At 43.7% G+C, this 22,425-nt stretch overlaps 2 protein-coding genes across 5 annotated transcripts in view; both read left to right on the forward strand.

Annotated features, from left to right (window-relative positions):
• Window positions 1-83: 83 nt before the first annotated feature.
• On the forward strand, window positions 84-4,587 carry LOC139217456 (cholesterol 24-hydroxylase-like). Its single transcript, XM_070848753.1, has 15 exons — window positions 84-257; window positions 409-486; window positions 874-955; window positions 1,175-1,248; window positions 1,575-1,661; window positions 1,880-2,018; window positions 2,123-2,233; window positions 2,308-2,470; window positions 2,624-2,689; window positions 3,068-3,140; window positions 3,228-3,312; window positions 3,563-3,673; window positions 3,774-3,862; window positions 3,977-4,043; window positions 4,127-4,587. The coding sequence occupies exons 1-15, from the start codon at window positions 109-111 to the stop codon at window positions 4,274-4,276; spliced, it is 1,524 nt and encodes a 507-aa protein (XP_070704854.1). The 5' UTR covers window positions 84-108; the 3' UTR covers window positions 4,277-4,587.
• A 784-nt stretch (window positions 4,588-5,371) lies between these two features.
• The window catches only part of ccdc85cb (coiled-coil domain containing 85C, b), a 43,565-nt gene continuing 26,511 nt past the window's right edge, over window positions 5,372-22,425 (forward strand). For all 4 annotated transcript variants that reach the window (XM_070848755.1, XM_070848756.1, XM_070848757.1 and 1 more), the window contains exon 1: window positions 5,372-6,686. In XM_070848755.1, the coding sequence (XP_070704856.1) occupies window positions 5,969-6,686 (718 nt within the window). In that variant the 5' untranslated portion in view covers window positions 5,372-5,968. The remainder of the gene's footprint in view (window positions 6,687-22,425) is intronic.

A 22,425-nucleotide genomic window follows, 5' to 3' on the forward strand; every position in this document is an offset into this window, starting at 1 on the left:
AAATACCTGGCGGACCAGATATTAATCTACGGACTGACCTTTTTACTTCATTACGAAGAGGCTAACCTGCGGTACCGTGTTGCGGTCGGCGGGACTTCACTAACCAAGATGGCTGTTTTCTCTGTGATCCTGGGCTGGGCTGCTCATGCCCTCGTGTTTCTGCTCTTTCTGGGTTTCATAGCGTTTCTCGGTTACTGTTTGTATATTAAACACACGCACATGAAGTATGACCACATACCTGGACCGCCGAGAGAAAGGTGAGCTAAGGGGTGCGGGGTTTAGCTAGCTAACTAGTTGATGCTAATGCTAACTTAGCTGTTTTGTTGTCACCTAGCTAAAGTTAGCTTAAAAAAACAACAACAAAACAACCGTGTTAACGTTACCTGTGACTTTATGTTTTTCTTCCAGTTTTCTCTTCGGGCATTTAGCTGTGTTTTTGAGGGCATCGAGAAATGACGAGGTTGTACACGACACGTTTCTGAAATGGTAAAGTTATGCTAAATTGATGTTTAGTGAGATAAAAGTACAGTTTTTAACACTTATCTCGGCGTTAATTAGCTTAATTGTTAACTGTCACCTCATAATAAACGCCATCACAAACACTTGGAGTCCAGGTCACACTTACCTCCATTATAACAAATGCAGTGCACCCCCCTGTAGGCTGCTACAGGCTATAGCTAGCTAAATCTGATTAAACTTAGGTTTAATAAATGTGTGCTGCTCCTCTTTGTCGATGCAGTTTATATGTGTTTAAGTTGTCGTTTATTCCATAGCTGTATTATTAATCTTTGTGCATCAAATAAACTTAATTCTTAGCTTAACTATAGATGTGTTATTTGCAATTGAAACTCATTGTTACATTCTCATTTACAGGGTCCAAACGTATGGGTCTGTTTACAGGATTAATGTTCTGCACAACGTTTTATTGTTTGTGACCTCTCCAGAAGGGACTAAGGTAAGCAATAGTATCTGTGTAACCATCTGTTATGTAAGCATTGCGCAATAAACTGTGTGAAAGTGCACAGGCAGACCTGCTATCATAAAAAATCTTTGCAAAATAAAATAAAAGCAGTCCTTCAGTGCAAACTTTTGTCCTTTTTGTTAAAAACATATAAGCATGTGTCCTGATAATATTTACATTAAAAAACACCTTGTCTTGCCTTTCCTGTTTCAGGAAATTCTGATGTCCCCAAAGTACCCCAAAGATAAACTCTTCTACAGTAGAATCTTCAACCTGTTTGGTCAAAGGTAGTTTATTAGACGGTCAGATCCGCTGTATTGTTCATACTGTGTACATCTCAATGACACAGATACTGTGTGACCTTATCAGACTAACCTAGGAAGCAATAATAAGAGGGGCAAGTGTAATTTGTGGTTTTGTTGGGTACCACAATTAATGGTGTAATTCCAAAAATCAAGTAATCTTGATATGTTTTAGGTTCACTTGTTAGTGATGCCAGTCAATGTTTGAATCAGTGACTTTGTTGGTTCACTTCACTTTGTCAATTCAAACCTGTTACTGTCCTCACCATTTATCTATTTTAAAAGCACTGTGTTCCACGTCTCTCTCTAAGGTTCCTCGGTAATGGCCTGGTAACAGCACAGGACCATGAGCAGTGGTACAAACAACGGCGGATTATGGATCCTGCATTCAGCAGCTTGTGAGTTATTTAATCATCACAAAGAGACATAATAGAATAGCTCAACCTTCATTTTCTCCCCAGTGTTTGCAATAGTAATTACATATTCTTTACAGATAGTGGGAGTCTTTTACTATGTTCCTTTTGGACAGCTTTGTCCAGTTACTTAATTTCTAGGGAGCTTTGCAGTTAAGCCCTGGCCATGCTAGACCACTGTCTTAAACTACCATTACTTCCAGGTATTTGAGAGGTCTAATGGGCACCTTCAATGAGAGGGCAGAGAAACTGATGGCTCAACTCACGGATGTGGCTGATAACAAAACAGAAGTCCACATGCTCCACTTAGTCAACTACGTTACCCTTGATGTTATTGCCAAGGTATTGTGCCATAGTCTGTTTTACAGCTTCCACTATAGTTGTTATATTTGTAACTATCTTTGTATATGTGTGTGTGTGTGGCTGTTTTATTTGATAACTTTCAGGTTGCTTTTGGTGTGGATTTAGACCAGTTGAAGAATACTTCAGTTTTCCCTAAAGCCATCGAGACATGCCTGAAAGGGATGGTGTATTACGCCAGAGACTCCTTTTTTGAGGTATGGCTTCACAGCAAGCTTGTGTGGTGAAAATATTGTAAACTGTGTTGGGTCCTAAAATCTCGCATTTCCAGTTAAACCCAAAGAACCGACCATTCATCAATGAGGTGAGGGAAGCTTGCCGGCTGCTGCGCACAACTGGAGCTCAGTGGATTAATGACAGAAAGACGGCCATGCAAAATGGCGACGACGTCCCCAAGGACATCCTCACACAGATCATCAAATCTGCCGGCAAAGGTAATGGTCGAAGTGCAGACTCGATTTAATTAAATGAAGAAAGTTGAATAGAATCTCAGTCCAACATATGTGTTAATGTTTATTGTCACAAATTATTATGCGAGAAGGTGACTGGAACATTGGCTAACTTCTTTTATGTTCTAATTATCCCAGAGGAGAGCATGACTAAAGAAGATGAAGAGTTAATGCTGGACAATTTTGTGACATTTTTCATTGCGGGTGAGTCTCTGCCTTGATGTGTGAAATGCTCCAAAATAAGCTTGAGAATGTGCCTCCTTTTGTAGCACAAAGAAAGGCCAACGATGCCAAAGGGTCAGCTGAACCAGAATTACAGTAAGATCTGTTTTCCTCTCACCCAGCATGTGAAGTATGTGACTTCTGTTTGTAGCTTTCCCCTGTATGGTGAAGCTTAATAGTATCCGTCACGTACATAATGGCATGGTTATTGCAATAATCCATACACTCTGCTGAAAACATACTTTCCATCTGCGTGGAAAGAAACAACATGATGGTGCACTGTGATAGAAGATGTTTTTTTTGTATTTGCTCCTTTTGAGGGTAATGGTCTGATTCATTTTGCCATCTGTAACATTTTAGGGCAAGAAACAACAGCTAATCAACTGGCTTTTTGCATCATGGAACTTGCAAGACATCCAGATATACTGGAGAAGTGAGAACCAGCAATGCAGTGCAAAACAAACTCATGTACATGTAGCTGTGAGACGATGGTTTCTTCAGCTGTGCTTTCATTTGTCAGAGCGAAGAAGGAGGTGGATGATGTCATTGGGATGAAACAGGAAATAAGTAATGAGGATCTGGGGAAACTGATCTACCTCTCACAGGTACATATCATAAGTTAGGAGTGAAGCTTGTAGAGGATCTATTGCACGAATAGCTCATTTATTTTCAAAGGTAGCTTATACAGCAAGTCCTCTCTTTTTCAACATGAGGAATGGCTCCCTCTGCAGATGACAAGCTAAAGGATCGGTCACACGTCTTGTCCCTGCAATTCAGCTTAAAAGATGCTTTATTCATTTTTTATGTTTCAAGCAACTGACCCAAAATGTGCACCTCACCCTCGCCTCCCCCCAGGTGCTGAAAGAGACTCTGAGGATCTACCCGACAGCTCCAGGAACCTCTCGTGATGTATTGGAAGATATGGTCATTGACGGCATCCACATACCAGCACGAGTCACGTGTTTTGTGAGTCATTTACCACACAACAAAAACAAGATGTTTTTTTTTAAGAAAACTGAAAATTATCTGCTATTAAAATGTTTAAAAAAATTATTCTGACATTCAGTTTAGCTCCTATGCTACTGGGAGACTGGAACAATTCTTCAAGGACCCGCTGAAGTTTGATCCAGACAGATTTCATCCAGATGCTCCCAAGTGAGTCGCACACAGTTTTCACATAATGTTGCATTTCAAGCCGTAACAAATGGGAACACTGAGCCAGTTCAAAGAAGGAAATGGAGTGAGGCTGTCTCTTATCTCTTTTACCAGGCCTTATTACTGCTACTTCCCCTTTGCCCTCGGTCCACGCTCATGCCTGGGACAGACCTTTGCGCAGGTATGTAGTGACGGTCATAAATAACCATTAAGAACACACAGAAAAACATGGAATTAACTTGACGGGTGGTGGGGCGATTACAGATGGAGGCCAAAGTGGTGATGGCCAAGCTGCTCCAGAGGTTTCACTTCACCCTCTTGCCGGGACAGAGCTTTGACATCCAGGACACTGGCACACTCAGGCCGAAGAGCGGAGTCCTGTGCTATGTCAGACACAGGAATCACAAGAATTAAATGGTCATATAGCACCGTAACGTACGCAGAACATCAACGGGGTGAAATTTGGTTTGTTGTTTTACTTAAACTGGCTTCCTGCCTGCAGCTCTGTATTCTGTGTTATGCTGCCTTTTATGTAAATTCTTTTTAGCCTTTGTAATGAAATATCAGTGATTCTTGTTTTTATTGATATACACACTAACGTTATATGAAGTGATGATGATGATTTTTATTACCTAATAATAATAATAATAATAATAATAATGAGACTATGGGAAAAGATCAGTCACTTTTTGATGGAACTAAACCTTTAACTTGTTTTGTGCCTTTAAAATTAATATAAAAATGATGAATCTTCTCTTTTTCACGCAAATGAAAATAAACTACAGATGACGATCACTTGACACATTTCACTGATGCACAAATGACTCGTGTTTGTTTTGCTCTTCAACAAAGTAACAACTACTTTCATGCAGAGCTCTCACTCGTCCTGCACACAAGGGGGCGCTGCGACCTTGCAGAGAAATGTCAAAAGCACCTGTTAAAACTACTATTTCCAGAGAATGAACACAAAAGTTGCAACTCATCTCGGCTTAATTTGAGGACTTTATCTTCCTATTTTTTTAAATCCACTGTAAAGTTAAGCAGTGAATCATATTTTAGTAAGATGCCAATTACTTTAATAACCTTACAACACTAAAAAACATCTTCTACTTATTAAATAACAATAAGATCATGGATATTAAAAGCTAATATATCACACAAAGCCCTCAGATATACGTATGTTTTTCTTTAATCATCCTGGTCCGGTGCTGTGGGGTGTTTTCTGAGTCCTCCTCGGGTCTCGCTGCTCCTTTAAGAGGGCCGAGCCTGAGCCCCGTGAGGCCGCTCCGCACCTACCTGCTGCCCGCTCCTTCCCACGTCTTGATTGGCCCTCTTGGCCGAAATCCTCTTGAACGATTTCAAACCGAAGTGTTTGAACGAAGAGGAGGAGGAGGAGGGGGTGCGCGGAGGATGAGGATGAGGATGAGGATGAGGAGGGGGGGCCGCTGCTGATCCTGATCCGAGCAGGCTGTGCTGGAGGGGCTCTACAGTCCGTCCACCGACACAGCACCTCAGCAAAGAGGCTTATCCGAGCTGCCCTGCTGACGCGTCCACGGGAGCTCCAGTGGGCTGTTTCTTTTTTCTGGAGGTGTCGTGTTTACGCAACTTTTCACCTTTCGGCTCCAATTAGAGCTTGAACTGAAATCTGTTCGGGTTTCTGGTTCCCCCAGTCTGAATGGAGCGGGGCGCAGCGGAGACGGCGCACATTGCGATGGGACGCGGGTTGTGGTGCTGACGGGACTCGGAGCTCCGGGACCAGGACCTGATAGAAAATCACTGCTAATCGATTTAAAATCACGTGTTTTTGCTCATTGGCGGAATGTGAGTACCAGCAGTTGTTTCCGACATTTTCCTTTCAAAGCTTCCTGAGGGCATTCAGTTCAAGCTCGGGTTGCCATAGCATCGAATTAATATTTTCCTTTTCATTATCGGCCCGTGGAGGAGGAGGAGGAGGAGGAGGAGGAGGCTGCAGCCATACCGTAATATTGTGGACAATGCATTCATATTTTAACACGATCCCGCAATTCAGGCTTGGTTGAATGAGTTTTGACAGTTAATTTTGAAGCCCGCGTTTAAACGAACCGAGACTCTCAGCCAAAGGCAGTCATGGCTAAGAATCCGTCCGAGGGACAGAAGGATGACCTGAGCCAGCTGTCGGACGAGGAGCTGCTGCGGTGCAGCAAAGAGGAGCTGGTCCGGAGATTAAGGAGGGTTGACAGCGAGAAAATGAACTTGATGATCGAGCATGGCAACATGATGAAGGACATCAACCGGAGGCTGCAGGTGCACCTGCACGAGATCCGGAGCCTGAAGGAGATCAACCAGAAGCTGCAGGACGACAACCATGAGCTCAGGGAGCTCTGCTGCTTCCTGGACGATGACCGACAGAAGGGCAAGAAGCTGTCCCGGGAATGGCAGCGCTTCGGCCGCTACACTGCCAGTGCCATGTGGAAGGAGGTGGGCACCTACATGATGAAGCTGAAGGAGCTGGAGGCCAACCAAGAGACGGTGATGAAGGAGAACTCTGAGCTGAAGGAGATCATCCTCATGCTGGACGAGGAGAGGAACGGGGCAGGGTCCAGGAGCTCCATAGACAGTCAGTCCAGTCTAACCAACCTGAACGGTGGCACCAGCACGGTCAGGGATGTCGGGGATGGGAGTAGCACATCCAGCACAGGTAGTGCTGGCAGCCCCGACCACCACAATCACAACCACATAAACAAGCCCGCCACAGAGACCTCGAAGATGGGCCCCACCATGAGGAGGTCCATGGATGACCTGTCAGCGCCGCACCATCACAGGAGCATCCCAAATGGACTGAATGGTGAGTACTCGCACTATGTCCACCTGTAGAAACACACCTGACCGTCACAGACTACATGAAGACTCCACAGGCCCCGATCAGACCAGAGCTGAGTTCCAAAACAATATATTTTTGACCTCTCTCTCTTTTTGTTTATATTTTTATCTTTATTTCCAAAAGCTGCTCTCATGGGCTGGGATGGACACCTTAGTTACCCCTGACTTGAAAAGATCTCCAGACAAGAAACGCAAATTGTTGCCCCACTGAGGCCTCTTGGAATTACAGTTGATTTCTTATATTTCTATGTAGTTGACCCTCCAACAGAGACACACGCTCACTGGCCTTTTACATCCGTATTCCACCTCTGGGTTTCACAGATAACGCAGGCAGGATGTGCTGCATAGAGACCATGTGCATGTGATTGCACTGACAACATATGCTGATCAAAATTGCTGTGACGGATTAACATGGGGGGGTCTTGGCTTAACCTTAAAGTCTTGATTGGGGTGATTATGAGAGACACACACACACACACACACCATGCGGACACAGCATCCCTAAGTGGCCTTTTCCGTCCCATGCTACCCCATCATTTGAATCTGCCCTGATTTAGGTCACTGCACTCGCAGTCCTCAAGGAAGAGGACTTATCTAAATAGCTTTTAGAGGGGGGGCTCAACCAAATAGATTTTTATTTTTTTGGCTTGTTTGCTGATTATCATTGTTGTTGGTCGTGGAAGAGCACTCATGTCTGCTTAAGGCCTGTTTGAAATGCGTGGCGTGGGACCAGAAATCAATGTCCCAGACCTAAATACACGGCTGAAAGCTTCGAGCTGGGATGAAAATGCCCTGATGGAACAGGAGGACACTAAGCCTCGTTTAGCTAGCACATGGGCTGATAACTCGCCATGATCTGTTTGGCGAGGGGAATAAATTGGTGTTGGAAAAAAAAAAATCTCCCATCCAGTTGAATCTCTGTATATTTTCCCCTGATTTACAAGGACAGGGCAGCAGTGGAGTATAGGAGCTCAAAGCAAGCAGCTTCAAATCAAATCACAAAGGTCGCATGTTATCCGTCGACATTCCTGGAATTGTGGACTGTGAAAACCTGTGAAGGTAACAAACACTAAAGGATGGAGGCATGCATGAGGGAGAGCCGAGGGAGCCCTTAATCCGGAAGCACACGCAAACACTCATACCAACACACACTTTTTTTGGACAGTGTTTGGCTGTCATTACGTAACATCAATATTGTGTCTGCAGCGGTCCAGCACCTCTCTAAGCTGCTGTTTTGCTAGATGTGTGTGACATTGTGTGCCCCTGAGGCTCTGGCTCTGTGTGTTCATCATTGTCAGTGACACACACACACACACACACACACACACACATACAAACACAGCCAGCAAAGGAAAGACTTCAGTTACTTGAAGAAAGTTTATTATTTCATTGTTAAAACCAACATGAGATCGATGCTATCTAGTCCTAAACAAAACCGAGCATCGCAAATCTTTCTGACTTTTACATAATTACAAACAACTCCAGTGACATGGTGTTGCGAAATAACCCAAGATGGCAATCGATTTAAAAACAACAACAAAGCGCTGCTGTACATTGATCCTAATCTACTGTTACACAGGTTGGATGACTGCACCCTGAAGCAGTCGGATGAAACAAGTGTTTCATCACTCTTTGCGGTGAATTCGTCTAAAAAAATCTGCTTGGATAGAAAATGTGATTGTCCGCAGGCCGACAATAGCTTGACTAGTGCCAAAGTTCTTCTCCAGCACAGATTTACTCATTTGGCTGCTTGAAATCCGAGCGGAGTGACCATGTTGTGGGGTCAGATGTGACCGCGGTGTGAGGTCTGCAGAGTGACTTTATTTAATGCTGTCCAAATGCCAGTGGCTCCCCTGGGCATTTAGGAGACAAGCTCGAGGATTGCCGCTCAAGTGCTAAATGAACAGCATCTGTCTGGTTGCCAGATAAACACAGATGGGAAGAAGAGGAGGAGGATGAATGTGCTCTGCGTCCTGAGAGTAAAAGCGACCACTTGTTTGAGCTCGAAGCTTGTGCTTCATACCTTTTCATTCAATTTCAACTTTTTTTTTTTTTTTTTTTTGCAAATGTAAATCTAGAAGTCCATCTCTTTAGAGGCAAAAGAGGCACTGGGAGAGGAGTGAATGAAAGGGGGCCCAGCAAAGGGCCCACAATGGGTCTGTGTGGTGTTAGGGGAGTGGCTGAACGGTGGTAAGGGGTTGGCTACAAAGCCGTGGGGGTGGAGTGGCGGGGGTCTGTAGGAGGGCGCACTGAGCTCAAAGGAGGTTGGGTTTCGGGGACATCCTGCTGTCGGCTTAATTGAATTTCTTGTGCATTGACACGGCTGACAGCCCCCCCCCTCACTCTTCTCTTTCTTTGGGGGATACAGGCTGTGTGAGTGTGCATGTTTAGGTTTGTGCGTGTTGTGTGTGAGGAGAGCAAAGGCCTCTACTCTGAAGAAATAAAAAAAGAAAGAACTGCTGGGTCTACATTGAGTACCACTGCGTTTCATAACCTATCTTAGTGGCTTCTATTTCCAGACTTCTCTACATCTGCATTCGCTTTTGGTGGTCTGGAACCCAATTCCAGTGGAAGACTGTCTGAAATATGATGCTGTCACCGAGAGCTTGCATTAGGCTCCCCTGTAGTGCCACACAGACTGAGTAGAGCTGTGTGAGGATAAGACAAAGTGGCCAAGCGAGACAGCAAAGTGCCGCTTTGACATTGTCCAGATGAACTGATAAAGATCCGCCCTGCAATAACGCTTGTTGACCTTTAACAGACGCTCACACATTCCCTTGGCCTTTTAGCTGCCAAATGGCTTTAAAGGAACAATGTTTCTAACTCAGCAGATAAAGTGACTCTAAACAAGCCAGAGAGCGAGGTTTCTCAGACATGGACAGAGGAGGAGAAAGGATCAGACCCAGGCTGACGTCAACATATTATTTAGCTACTTTTTCCACAGTTGAAGTGACCATGTAGGAGCTCATGTTAAGCACAGAGCTGAAATATTTTCCATTAAAAGCGTTACAAACTAGTCAGTGAGTTACTGTACCCTTGGGGAGGTGACCCTTCCACATGTATGCTAATGCAGGGAAATAAAACATGCAGTAAATTAAAAAAAAAAAAACCCAACATTGATTTAGTGAATGGGTTGTGGTCCAGCTGTGCAGTGGCCACTGAGGCAACGTTTGGCCCATTTATCCAGCCACAGTGGCTTCATACTTCACTTTTCCACAAACTGGCATGTGTGTGTTTGTTTTTCCATGTGTGCGCTAGAGGCCGGTGAGATGTCAAATCAGGCCTGACTTCTGTTGACTGCTGGAGACAGCCCGCTAAAATAGTGGACCTGTATTACTTCAAAGGTTTACAGCCCCCTCACTCTCCCATAGCGAAAGGTTTGGTTTAAAATGGCCAATTTTACAGTTTTTGTGTTGAATTCAGTTAAACATTGTGGCTTTTTTGGGATTTATCTCAACGTTGGTGAACTTTGACATAAAAAAAATCAGATTTTCTGTTTGCTGAGGCACTTCTTGGCACTTTTCCAGACTTTTATTACCACAAATCTGTCAGTCCATTCAGCTGCATGCGGCTCCCATAAACCAGTCAGATGGGTTAGTGAATCACTTGAGATGTAGACTCACTCTGAGCTTCAGCACAGTGCATTCAATAGATTCACATGTTGCCTCACATCACAGGAGACGCTCACTCTGGCCTCCTACATTTGTTCTCTCTGGTAAAGTGTGCTGTTCCTTAGACAGCATGCCTTCCTATGTTTAGTCACTCTGTTGAGTCACCCTGTAAGCCTGCCCACTTAGGCTCAAATTAGTCCTAATTAACTCAGTGAGAAGTCATAAAATTACATGTTAAACCTGAGGTCTTTAGGGTCTTTAGTACCTGGCCTTTCTATGTGTGTGTGTTAGTATATGAGGTGCCCTAGTGGGTGTGAACTCTTCCCCTTTTCTGTCTCTGTGTCGCTCTCTTTTCAGTTTTCTTTTCTACCCTTGGGGAGTGACGTGACCTAAAAGCTCACAATGAAACTGTAGAACCAGCCCTCCCAGTTGGCCACCAGTGTGTGTGTGTGTGTGTTTGTCTGTTATCATGCTAACGCAAATTAGTCACCGCCTTGATATTCACATTCATCTGTGACAACTCCTTTTTGCTTCTGAGGTGAATTATCAGTAAGTTTTAAAGGTCACATTGCACATTACAGTCCCTTTCTTGAAAGTACAGTCTTGAATTGAAAGATCTGTCAGGGTCACTTTTTATGAGAGAGTCAAAGTCTCTGTTTACTTTGTTTAAATCACTGCAAAATCTCCACAGTCGGCTCAGTTTCTTCAAAGAACCAGCTCGGTTTTACACATCTCTTGTGTTTTTCTTAAATAAACATCAATCAATCACAGCCATCTAGTTCATATTGAAGCCTGACGTCTCTCTGTGTGAGCTCCTTTCTCATTTCAAAGGAAACCAGAGGATCAACAATACAATGGTGTTTTCCTCTCGGCTGTGGTTTCAAGTCATTGTGTGGCATGTCGGCGGGGCTGAAAAAAGGGCGTCCAAACAGGAATAGGATGTTTCTGTCGCTGATATCCTGTTTGTCCACACTCTGTGTTCCAAGAAGCAGACTTGGTTTCTGTAACCCCACCCCAATAGTTCAGTAGTTTCAGTTGTACTTTTATCATAAAGAGCAACGCCAAGGTACCTTTTATAGGGGCCCTTGGTGGCTAAACTGAAAATACAACTTTTAAGATTATTAGAATTGTAAAAATGATTAGAGTTACGTTAAAATGCGCAGTAGAAATGGCGGGCCTTTTTGGTACCTGTTGTACCAAAAGGAAATGCCGGGGGTTGCAAATTACTCCCAAAAACACATTGAATTGGTCATTTTAAGTTTCTTCTCATCTTCTTTGTTGTGTCAAGTATTTTGTTTGAGTTTCCCCGGAGCAGCACAGGCTCTCGTCGCACTCTCTGGCTTGCGTTTCCCAGTGCCCTGTCTGCCTGTGTGAGGCCTGGCTGGCTGATAACACAGATAATGGAGTAGAAACACACACACACACACACACACAGGAGAGATTGAGAGGAAGAGCCACAGGGGGAACTCTCAGCTGTGTACTGTCAGTGAAAAGCCAGCCTGTCAGGACGTCCCACATTCCTGGACAAACAAAAGAGGAAGTGGGTCTCTCTTCTCTCGGTGACACAGCAGGGATGAGACCGCATGGAGAGAAGAACAGGAAGATGGAAAACGAAAGAAAGCGTGTGTCTCTACTGTAGGTTGCGTTTTTTGGACTTGCCTGTCTTCCCTTGCCTGACAGACTTCACTTCTCCAGTCTTTCCCTCTCCCTCCGTCTGCGTCCATCTCTGTCTCTCGATCGCTGTGAACCTGCTGTCTGATTCGCTGCCCGTTCTTTCCCATCAACACAGCGCTCAGCAGACAGAATGGGGTTATAGAACCAGCATGAGCCTCGCGCACACAGACACTCTAAGATCTCATGCCAGTGCCTTTTACAAACAATAAGTTTTCCAACAAGTTCTGCATGCTTTACTATGTTTGTGTGGTCATCACTGACATCTTTCAGTGGCGTAAAGGTCATGTCACGCTGACAAACAGTGTGTTCTCTTTGAAATATCGATGCAATATCCACTTATCTCAGCCTTCCTCTCTCTACGTCTCCCTCTATATCTGCACTGATCCAAATGTATGTCCCTCTTTTCTGATCATTGGGCAGTGGGCTGCTGGAGGGGCTGGGTTGCTCAGTCGCCTAGGCAACAGCAATGATCAGTGGGGTGAGTGGACAGCGCCCACGCCTAGACTCAGAGTTAGTGAAGCGGAGGGAAGTAAGGGATAGGGGGATGGGATAGGTTTGGGCTTGGTTAGCCTCCATGCTGGTTGACCCGTGCAGAACGATGCCAGCCAGAGTGAGGTCAGCTGTGTGTGTGTGTGTGTGTGTGTGTGTGTGTGTGTGTGTGTGTACGTGTGCGTGTGCTCGCTGTTTCGAAGTCACTTATTATAACTCATTAGAGACAAACAGGGTGTGGTCAGAGTTACACACTTATTTTCAGTTAAAATATTGGCTATGATGTGATGACATTAACCTCACTTGAGCGTGGGTCATTATACTGTAAGAAGCAGATCATTTTATCTGATCTGAATGGCTGCGGTTTTCCAATACGCAATGCCCAACTAGTTGATAAAATACAGAACTACAAAAAAACTTCAACAAACTTCATAGCCTCTATAGAGCTGAGGGGAATTACTGCTTTGTTTCTAGATATTGTGTCATTTGTGGGCCGTTTTGTCACTGATATAATGATGATAGCATAATAGTGCAAGTTTAACTCTAAAGGATCAATAAACTTCAGCTTCTTAAGATAATAAAATATTCAGTCATTGGAATTGGAATGTAAAAAGATTGAAATATCCTAAATAAAATATAAATATAAAATTGTGTCTCATCCTTCATAATGGTGAGAAATAACACATTGTTGGCTAATTCAAAATAAACTCCAATAAAAGAATTCCCTCCACAGCCTAGCTTGCAGAGGGCATTCAAAGGTACTGTCCCTCGCTTGTCCTCTGTCCTACTGTCAGCTTGTTCTTAAATCGCTAAAGTTGATTTTAATGAGTTGATGTTCTGCACCCCTGGCAAGACCCACATTGATCTGTGTCATACATCAGATCCAAACAACTGATTATGATGCAAATGAGAAAAGCAGGAATGGAGTTTGAAAGCGTAACTGGGCTCAGGTGGCACAGTGACAAAAACCCATCTGGGGTGTCACCACAAACACACCATCAGCAATTCGATTCTGTCTATGCAACACACCCAGTGACCTTCGACAACGGAACAGTCCCACGTTGCCAAAAGTCAGCAACTCCTGGACAGAACACCTCTTCATCAGCTCCTTTCGAGACCTGGGAGGAACAAGGCGTTCATCTGGATTTTCTGCCTGTCAGCTCTTTGCTTTTGGCTGTTGTGACATTGGAGACTGCAGTCAGCAGATGTCTTCACCTTGCTTGCATTTAGATAGCGCTGTCACCTCGCTCCAACATGTACTTTAACTGTTATAAATTGTTTTCTGTTGTGCTAAAAATGTTGGAATGAAGCCACTTCTGGTGGGTCCCGCGTGGAATGGCTCAGTAGTGCTGTTGGGTTGAGACACATAATTCCTCATTTGGAATTTGTGCAAATGTTTTAGCTGACTGCAAAATCTGTTGCAATATTGAAATATTGAGGCACTTGATTGGTTGCTCAGATGATAACAACTTCACAGTCAAAGTTGGGACACAACTGGGGCGCCGGCAAAAAATGTAGAACTGGCAGTAAGCCCCCAGATGGATGAGATAATGTGGATTTTTGACGGTCTGCTGGAGCATCTGGAATGAATTGCAGCCTCAACACTGTTGCTCCATCCTCGGGAAGTTTTTTTGGGATGGTTTCAGGTAACCTTGCTCTGCTGGTCTGGAGGCTAATTTCCTCTTGCAGGCCAGTTTTAAGTTCCAAGACTGGACTGTGTAACTCGGGAAAACATGAATCTGTTTGGGTTTGGGATGGGCTGTGAGACAGACATTTCTCTCGACTTGTTCTTGTTGTCTGGAGTCTGGAGAGAAGCAGTGATGAATGCAGAAATTGGATGCTTTTTAAAAAGGAATTTCTAAACATGTAAAGAATTAAGTGATTTGGGAACACATGAGAGGTATTTTACAGTGTTGTGTTTCAGTGGAAGAGGTCAGAGAGTTTGAGGGGTTCCAGTGTATCCACCCTCCTCCTCATTTCCAATAATGCCCCACATTAAGGCCACTGTGGCCATCTGTCAGCGCGGCCTATTGTTATCCACACAGTAAGATGGTGGAACAAGTAGTTTCCTATCTGTCTCTGAACTTTTTGAAGCCTTGGGGTGGGGGGCTCACATCTGTTAATGAAAGAAAAGGTGAATTCACATTTATTCAAAGGCAGTTTATGGATCCAAAACCTTTCGCCTTTAATTAGGTAGAATGTATGACTTGAAATTTCCCCATTGTGGGATAAATAAAGGAATATCTTATCTTATCTTATCTTATGTATAAAGAGGAAATGTGACAGATGAACGGGAGGTGGGGCAGCATGGTGGTGCAGTGGTTGGCGCTGTTGCTTCCTCCAGCGACACCTACCTACATGCATGTTCTCCCTGTGCTTGTGTGGGTTCTCTCCGAGTTCTCCGGCTTCCTCCCACAGTCCAAAGACATGCAGGTTAGGTTACTTGTTGACTCTAAATTGCCTGTAGCTGTGATTGTGAGTGTGAATTGTTGCGTGTCTCTATGTGTTTGCGCTGTGATTGATGGGCAAACAGTTCAGGATGTGTCCCGCCTCTCGCCCAATGTCGGCTGGGATTGGCTCCTGCCTTCGCACGCCCCTTAAGGACAAGCGGTAAAGATAATGGAATGGAAAAGCAGGTGAGTCAGATGGGAAGGGTCAGAGGGCTTCACGACCAGGAATATATCATCAATATTCCCCCAACGAAAAGTCGTAGTCATGCTGCTCATGACAAATACACGGCAACAATCTGATGTCTGCTGAAATTCCATCAGACACACATTAAGAGCACCCCACTTAACTGGGCTTCGCCTCGGATTATAACGGCTGATCAAAGTCATTATTTATTGAAGTCAGCCAAGTGCCGAGTGTTCGATTCCACTGATGTGACTGCCACAATCATAAAGCGCTTATGTGAAAGCTGATAATCATCGAGGGAGTTTGCCTGACTAAATCAATGACTGGCAGCCTTGATGGATGAGAGGCTGAGGTACCAGTGCAAATGCCTTTTATCCTTTCATCTGTTTGCATTTGTGATATTCACGGTATTGGAGGATATTTGTGCTCGTATTAATGTTTGTGGAACAACCAGCAGAGATCTCCACGTGATTATCTAAAACTCTGGAGATGTTCCTGGGTCTCCCTGCTATCCTCTTAAACTCAACCAGAGTTAGCTCTGGGTTCAGCAGATATACAGATAATTCCTGATCACACAGGCTGCTTGGCTTTGGCCGGCACAATGACTGATAGCTGGATGATGGAATGAAAGGGGGAAGAGGGAGAAGCTGGTTTCAGAGTGTTTTGATGGAGAACGGCGGGAAGAAATGGTGCCCTCTCTTTTTTTCTGTTGCAGTCTGTTTCTGTCAGGACGGCCATTATGGCTTCATATAGAGCAAATGGAGCCCGTTATTTATCTTCAGAGGGGCATCACGCAGCATATTTCATACTCTTCTCACTCACGCTGAGAGGAGGATGACACTTCTGACAGTCAATTATAGTCGGCCTGTTTCTCCTCTCCAGCGCCGTGGCCTCTTTAGCTCTGATCTCACACTGCTCCACTCCTCTGCTGCTGTTTGTGGGAGAGTTCAGTATCAGCACATTTTGTTAGCTTGCAAAGCAACAACAGTCGGTTAAGTGTTCCTCCATAAGATACTATAAGCACATCATAGTCGGAGTATGGCTGCTCTAAAAATGTCCTCATGATGCCTTAGGAGCACCCTTTATACCCTCGACAGTAGAACAGTTGTGTATGCCATACTCACATTAACACAGCAGCCCTCTTGTTGCGATTATGAAAACTTTAGGTCATTCTCCCATCCGGAGTTATTTGGTGACACAAGTGGTTACTGGTGGGAATAGTAAGTGTCTTTTAATAGTACAAATGACGACTACTTAGTCAGAAATGCTTGTGTATCTGTTTACAGTTCAGCCAAACAAACTGCAGGCTGAGAAGATTCATTGTGTCACACTCTTTCGGTGACAAGACCAACACCGTCTTCTGTCTTTTGCAGTACATGAAATGCACACACGCAGCTGCTTTTGAGGTGCATGCATCGTTTTCTGTGAATCCCATGTGTGCGGGTATGCAATTTGAATGGTGTGTGAGAGGTGGACCTCGCCAGGAAGGATAAAAACTACAATATACAGTAAAGTGAGTGCAAATAGAGCAAATGGCTACCATCAACTGTTGTATCTTCTAAGCTGTTACTTTAAAATGGCATCTCAGATCAGTAACATTATATAATATGATTCTGACACTTTCAATTGATGGAAACTCTGCTAAGGCTGTGACATTTTCATTGATGTCTGTGTGAGGTGAGACCGATGAGCTAACTCACCTGCTCACGTACACACTGTTCAGAAACATCTGTCCCCGTTTCTTTGATTCCACCATTGACATGTGGCTGTCTCCGTGTCTATCCATCATGATTTTTTAATCATTATTATTATACCAATCTTGCATATATAATTGAGTAACAAAGCCAGCCAAGTGGGATTTTAGCAAACGTTTTACAGTGTATTATCTCCTATATATCCTCTCTGCTTTGCTCGCTCTCCTCTCAGTCAACAAAACATGTAAGGGGATTAAACCATCGATGATGAGGCGCTGCTGTGGCTCTCTGAAACATGGCAGAGGGTTTGGAGTGGAGGGTTTCTCCGTTAAAAGGATTTGAAGAGCGTGATCCAGTGCTGTATAAAGTATCTCTGCCCGCCACTCTTTTAAATACATGGCACGTAGCCCTGCGTATGATATGCACCGTATGAACGGAGGCACTCTCTGAAACCCTTTAGGAGACATAACAGTGTTAAATGGCATGGGCACTTGATGAAAGTGGCTTTATTAGGATGCAACAGGGTGTCCTAACAGGAAACAGAAGGATAAAGGATGTGGGGGTGGGGTGCAAGTGTCTCCTAGAGGATTGTTGAGGAGAACCTCAAAAAGAAAGATGCAAGGTTGAAGATCCAGGAGCAATGGAGGACACTGCAGAGCAAGCGGCTTCCCCTTGTGCTTGTTGCTAGGATACTATGCCCTTTTTTCAGTATTATGGGGTGTTCTTTACCGCGCTTTCTCTTCACAGCGGCGCCTCCTTTAGCTCTGTGCCTTTCTACTGTACATCTCTCACCCTGCTTTTGTCGAGTTTCGTTCTTCTTGTTTGGAGAACTTCTAAACAAGTTGGATCTTGTTGCAGAGGAATGTATTTAGATCTAGGGATTTGCTTGTCGCCGGTGGCTTTAAATCTGCGCTCCCTCAAGCAGAAATGTGGACTGTATACCCCTAGGCCCTTCTCGTAGTCGGCACATGTACAACAAACAAAAGCAGTATGCATTTAATGAAAAAGGATGAAGAGGGAGCCTGTCGACATGTGTTACCAGTTAGTAATTCCCCAGACCCATGCATATGGTGCAGTATTTATACAACATGGAACAAAATGAAAGGTACAATAGGATTTTTTCCACGCAGACGTTAATAATTGACTGTTGTGTTGAGGATCATCAGTATCGGCCAAGCAGAATGAAAGCAGAAGCATGGAACTGACTCCTATTGTGTCAATGTCGTATTTACCACAGTCATAGCAGCACGGTTCACCAAATGGGTGGAAAGGCTGACGAAGGAGGTTTTGGAGGAGCCCACATCAGTGGCCGTCAGCTGATTGAGGGCTGAGGGGAAGGTGTAATTTGAGAATGTGGGGTGAGGTGGGATTAAGAGAAATGGACGGTGGTTGGGGTTAAGGAGGAGACATGAGGAGAGAGGAACAAGAGAACATGAAAAGGGAAACGAAGGTGAAAAATAGCAGAGATGGGGCAAAAACAATGAGGCCATAAGGACGAAAAGGAAGATTCTCTCACAGGGGGCACAGCTGGAAATTGGCCATCCCTGAAATTTCAGCTGCTGCTGCTGAGAGTGTACGTTGAAAAAAAAAACACTTAAAAACACAGAAAAGGACTGAAAGGCCAGAAATATCGCTGCATCTGCAGAGCATTGAAAATGCACACTTCTGAGCACTGAATGAAGACTTGCCGCCGACTTTTCATACTTTTCTTTTCAGAGAAGTAAATATTTCAACAGAGAAGTCCGTTTTATCTTTGCTCACACAGCCGCTATTGCTATGCTTTACATTTAGACTTTTTTCTCTCTCCCTGTTAAAAAAAGGCTTGCAAGGTGTGTTTTTTTTTTTCCTCTTTTCTTACAAGCTTTTTTGCAACACAAATAATTTATACAGAGTTTTTACTCAAATAACTGATTCCTGATCTGTCAAATACTGAAAACTGAGAACAAAAAGTTTTCAAGGACTTTATTCTGTTGTCAGTACTGACAATATGTGTATACACACAACCTACAGTACGTTCGCTCTCCACAGTCCAGTAAACAGCCTAATCCAACAAACATGACACCATGCACATCTCTTAAGTAGCTGTACTTTTATAGACGTTGATATTACTGTCAGCGTGGTACATAACTGATCCAACTTGAAGTGTTTCCAGCTTCTTAAATGCTTTGCTATCATTAGATAAATCAGTGGCGGTCTGAAGTTGATTTATTGACCGTTGCACTATGAGTTATGGTTTTCAGTTTGAGAAATAGAATGCAAAATTCTGATTATTGCAAGGCTCCAGCTGTTAATAGCTCTTGGGTGGGATCTTGCCTTGCTTTAAAATCTCTGGAGAATGTCAGTAAGAGGAGAGTGCTGACAGGAACTTGGACGAAAGGTGAATTGAGCGGAGCGCAACATCATTATGTTGTACTGAAAACAGAGAGTTGGTTATATAAATTGGGCGTCGGTGTTTGTGAATATGCCCTGTCGCTGACCTGCCTCATGGGATTCCACATGTGGAAAGAAAATGTGAGAGAGGGGTTGAAAAGGGTCGGTAGAGTTCATATCCCACACGTCGAAGAGAGAAACGGGACACTGCTGTCTTTTGATGATTTACACGTTTCAGTGCTATGTGGCAGTTTTGAAAAGTTATTGTTAATGTTTAACGTAAATGTAAATGAAGCCAATAATGAAGCCGGTGAAGAGGATAAATATGCTGACATCGGTCTTCAGCCTGCAGCATTTTAAGTTTTAATAAGCCGCTATTGTGTAATTAACAAGCAGGGCTTGTGTCTTTCTTTTTGGTCACTGTGCTGATGCCACACAGTTGCAACAAAATCAACAATCCATCCGGTCCTTTTTATACCAGGGCTTTCTACAAGTATATGGAGTTGCCAACCAACCAATTTTGGGTTTACAAGCCCAAATTTGTTGGCCTCCAACACATTCTAATGCCTCTAATTCTTCATACGCTGATCTTAATCATCGCATATGATCATATGGATATTACTGCAAGAAGTTTCATTACATCATATTTTATTTTAAAAACATGAACACCTGACATTTTTTTGCATAACTGGTAATTGACCAAAAGTACAAAAGCATCCTAGGACATTTTTAACTGTAAAATGAGGCTGAGACATAGCTGTCATTTTCCTCATGTGACACAGGCCTGTTACTGAGACGACATTACCTCTTTTAATGTGTGTTGCGTCTTAGAGATGCTCTGCTGGAATAAACGCAATGTAAACGAAGATCATTCATTCATTTATTGCAATCATAAATGTCTGTGTGTCCTATATGGAAAAAGCAGTGCTTTCAGTGGAGTTAAAGGCTTCCTGTGTAATTGCCTAGTCGCTGTTTCTCTGTCATCGTGCTTGCATTATTTTGAAGCCTTTGCGGGCTTGTGGTCGTAAAATGTACACACCTAGTGAATTACCACTTGTTAATCCAAACTATTTTATCAAAATCAAAAATTAATGTAATAAAGTAGCCAGCTGGGCTTAAATGAGCAGTCATCCAATAGTGGTGCTTAGGGAAAGCTCTGTGTGCCACTCTTATCCTGCACTGAATAGCTGGAACCTTTCCCAGCTCACATTGGGTGAAATGCAGTTGAGCCTGGACAGACCGTCAGTCAATCACAATGCTGACACACAGACAAACACATTCACTCCTGTGAGCAATTTACAGTCACCGGTTAGCCTCACCTGCATGTCCTTTGAGTGCTGGAGGAGACCTGAACACATGGAGGAAATCCACACCAAAGCTATAAACAGAAAGGCCTCCACCAGTTGAAAATGATGAATTAAGTAACATTTTTAAGGAAGAGATCCATGTTGAGGACAAAGAGCAAGCATATGTTCCTATTGGCTAATCTGGAGCTTTTACAGTAAGATGATTAGAGGTTTGATAAGCCTCCATTTACAAAAAAAAGAGAGCATAAAACGGCTAAAAGCTTGTTTAGAGCACGACAACACTGATTTAGCCCCTGTCAAACCTCCAATACTAAATGTATTCTAATTAGTCTTGTTTAAAATCTCTAGAAATAGGAAACAAACAGCCTCTTCCTCCATTCTCCCTTTGTCACACTGTCTCTTTATCCACGGCTGTTTCTTCTACCACTGACTTACTGTTGACCTCCTTCTATTTCACCATGCGTCTGTTGGTAAGATCCATTGAGTCACAGGCCCACCTGGTCACCACTGCCTCCCTCTGATCTGTGTCACTCACTGCTAATGTGAGCTGACACAGCAGCTCCCAAAGGACAGCTGGCTCCGCAGTAGACAATGGAAGCCAAGCGATGTCTGACCCAACTGTCCCGTCCAAGGTAAAGTTAGTCTTCCTTTCGCCGTTGACTCATCTCTGGTGACTTTCTGACTGTGGTCACAAAGGTCTCTGATGTAATGAAGGTGTGCTGGCTGGCTTTTAGCAGACAAACAGCCTCACGGTGAAAGAGAATATTTGGGTGTGGGTCAAAAGTAGGACAGTTTCGAGCATTAGTCATCCGAGCTGTAGTCCCATTTAGTTTGTAATATTACACATCATTAAATGGCAATGACCCTGTTGGTACCTGCTGTCTTGCATATTATCCAGACTGTGTGCAGATGCAGCTGGGACGGGTTGCACTTCATACCTGCCACAAAACATGTCTTCAAAATATCATAGAAATACATTTGATGATGTTGTTCACAATTTCAGTTGGAAGTTAATACTCATAATAATTTTTGGCATATAAAGAAATATAATTGTTTAAAGGAATAGTTCAACATTTTGGGAAATATTTGCTTTCTTGCCCAGGCTTACACGAGAAGAGTGACACCACAGTTGTGTCTTTTACTCTTAAGTACGTAACTGGAAGCAGCAGCAGGTAGCTCAGCTTAGAAAAGACAGGAGACTGGTGGCAACAGCTAGCCTTGCTCTGTTGGAAGGTATCAGCCACTCTAAAGCTCACTAATTAACTTTTTACTTTTTTTTTCTTATTTACACAAGAACTAAAGGGTAAATATGCCAATTCTCCATTTTGCAGGTGCCATCGCCAGACAAACAGCAGAGACAGGAAGTTAGTTGGAAGTTATTGGTCTCTAGATCTTTCTAGAAGATTCAGCACAAATTTTGAGGGATTCTTGAAAGCAAATGTTTCCTGTCTTTTTCAGTTTTTTACCAGTGGCACTAGTATTACTATCTCCTGCAGTTCAGCAGCTTTGGAATCCAGTGGTAGCATATCGGTTACAGCCACAGCTATAATTTTCCAGTCACAGTTCCATAGTTTGGGAACACATTTTGCTGTTTTGCATTTCATTTATGGGACCCAGACTCTGTTAGATTGATGGGGCTGCCTAACGATTCTGCCCCGTCAGAGGATGCATCAAACCAAACTGCCTCTGTAACCACCCTGCTGTGTAAATGATAGCCATGCATCATAAAGTGAGAAAGCGTAAGTTGATGACCTGACAATGGGGTGTCAGGCAGGTCTTGTATAATAAAATTACCAGTTGATGAGTTTCCATTAGGCTTCATGAAGTGTATATATATGTGTGTGTGTGTGTGTGTGTGTGTGTGTGTGTGTGTGTGTGTGTGTGTGTGTGAGAGAGAGAGAGAGAGAGAGAAAGAGACAGAGATG

This window comes from Pempheris klunzingeri, chromosome 18, assembly GCF_042242105.1.
Source record: "Pempheris klunzingeri isolate RE-2024b chromosome 18, fPemKlu1.hap1, whole genome shotgun sequence".
Classification (NCBI taxonomy): Eukaryota; Metazoa; Chordata; class Actinopteri; order Acropomatiformes; family Pempheridae; genus Pempheris; species Pempheris klunzingeri.

Coding starts and splice junctions, on each gene's coding strand:
- LOC139217456 (XM_070848753.1), top strand. CDS start 109: ATGGCTGTTTTCTCTGTGATCCTGGGCTGGGCTGCTCATGCCCTCGTG. Junction 1,662..1,879: donor GATCCTGCATTCAGCAGCTT/GTGAGTTATTTA, acceptor CATTACTTCCAG/GTATTTGAGAGGTCTAATGG. Junction 4,044..4,126: donor TGGGACAGACCTTTGCGCAG/GTATGTAGTGAC, acceptor GGGCGATTACAG/ATGGAGGCCAAAGTGGTGAT.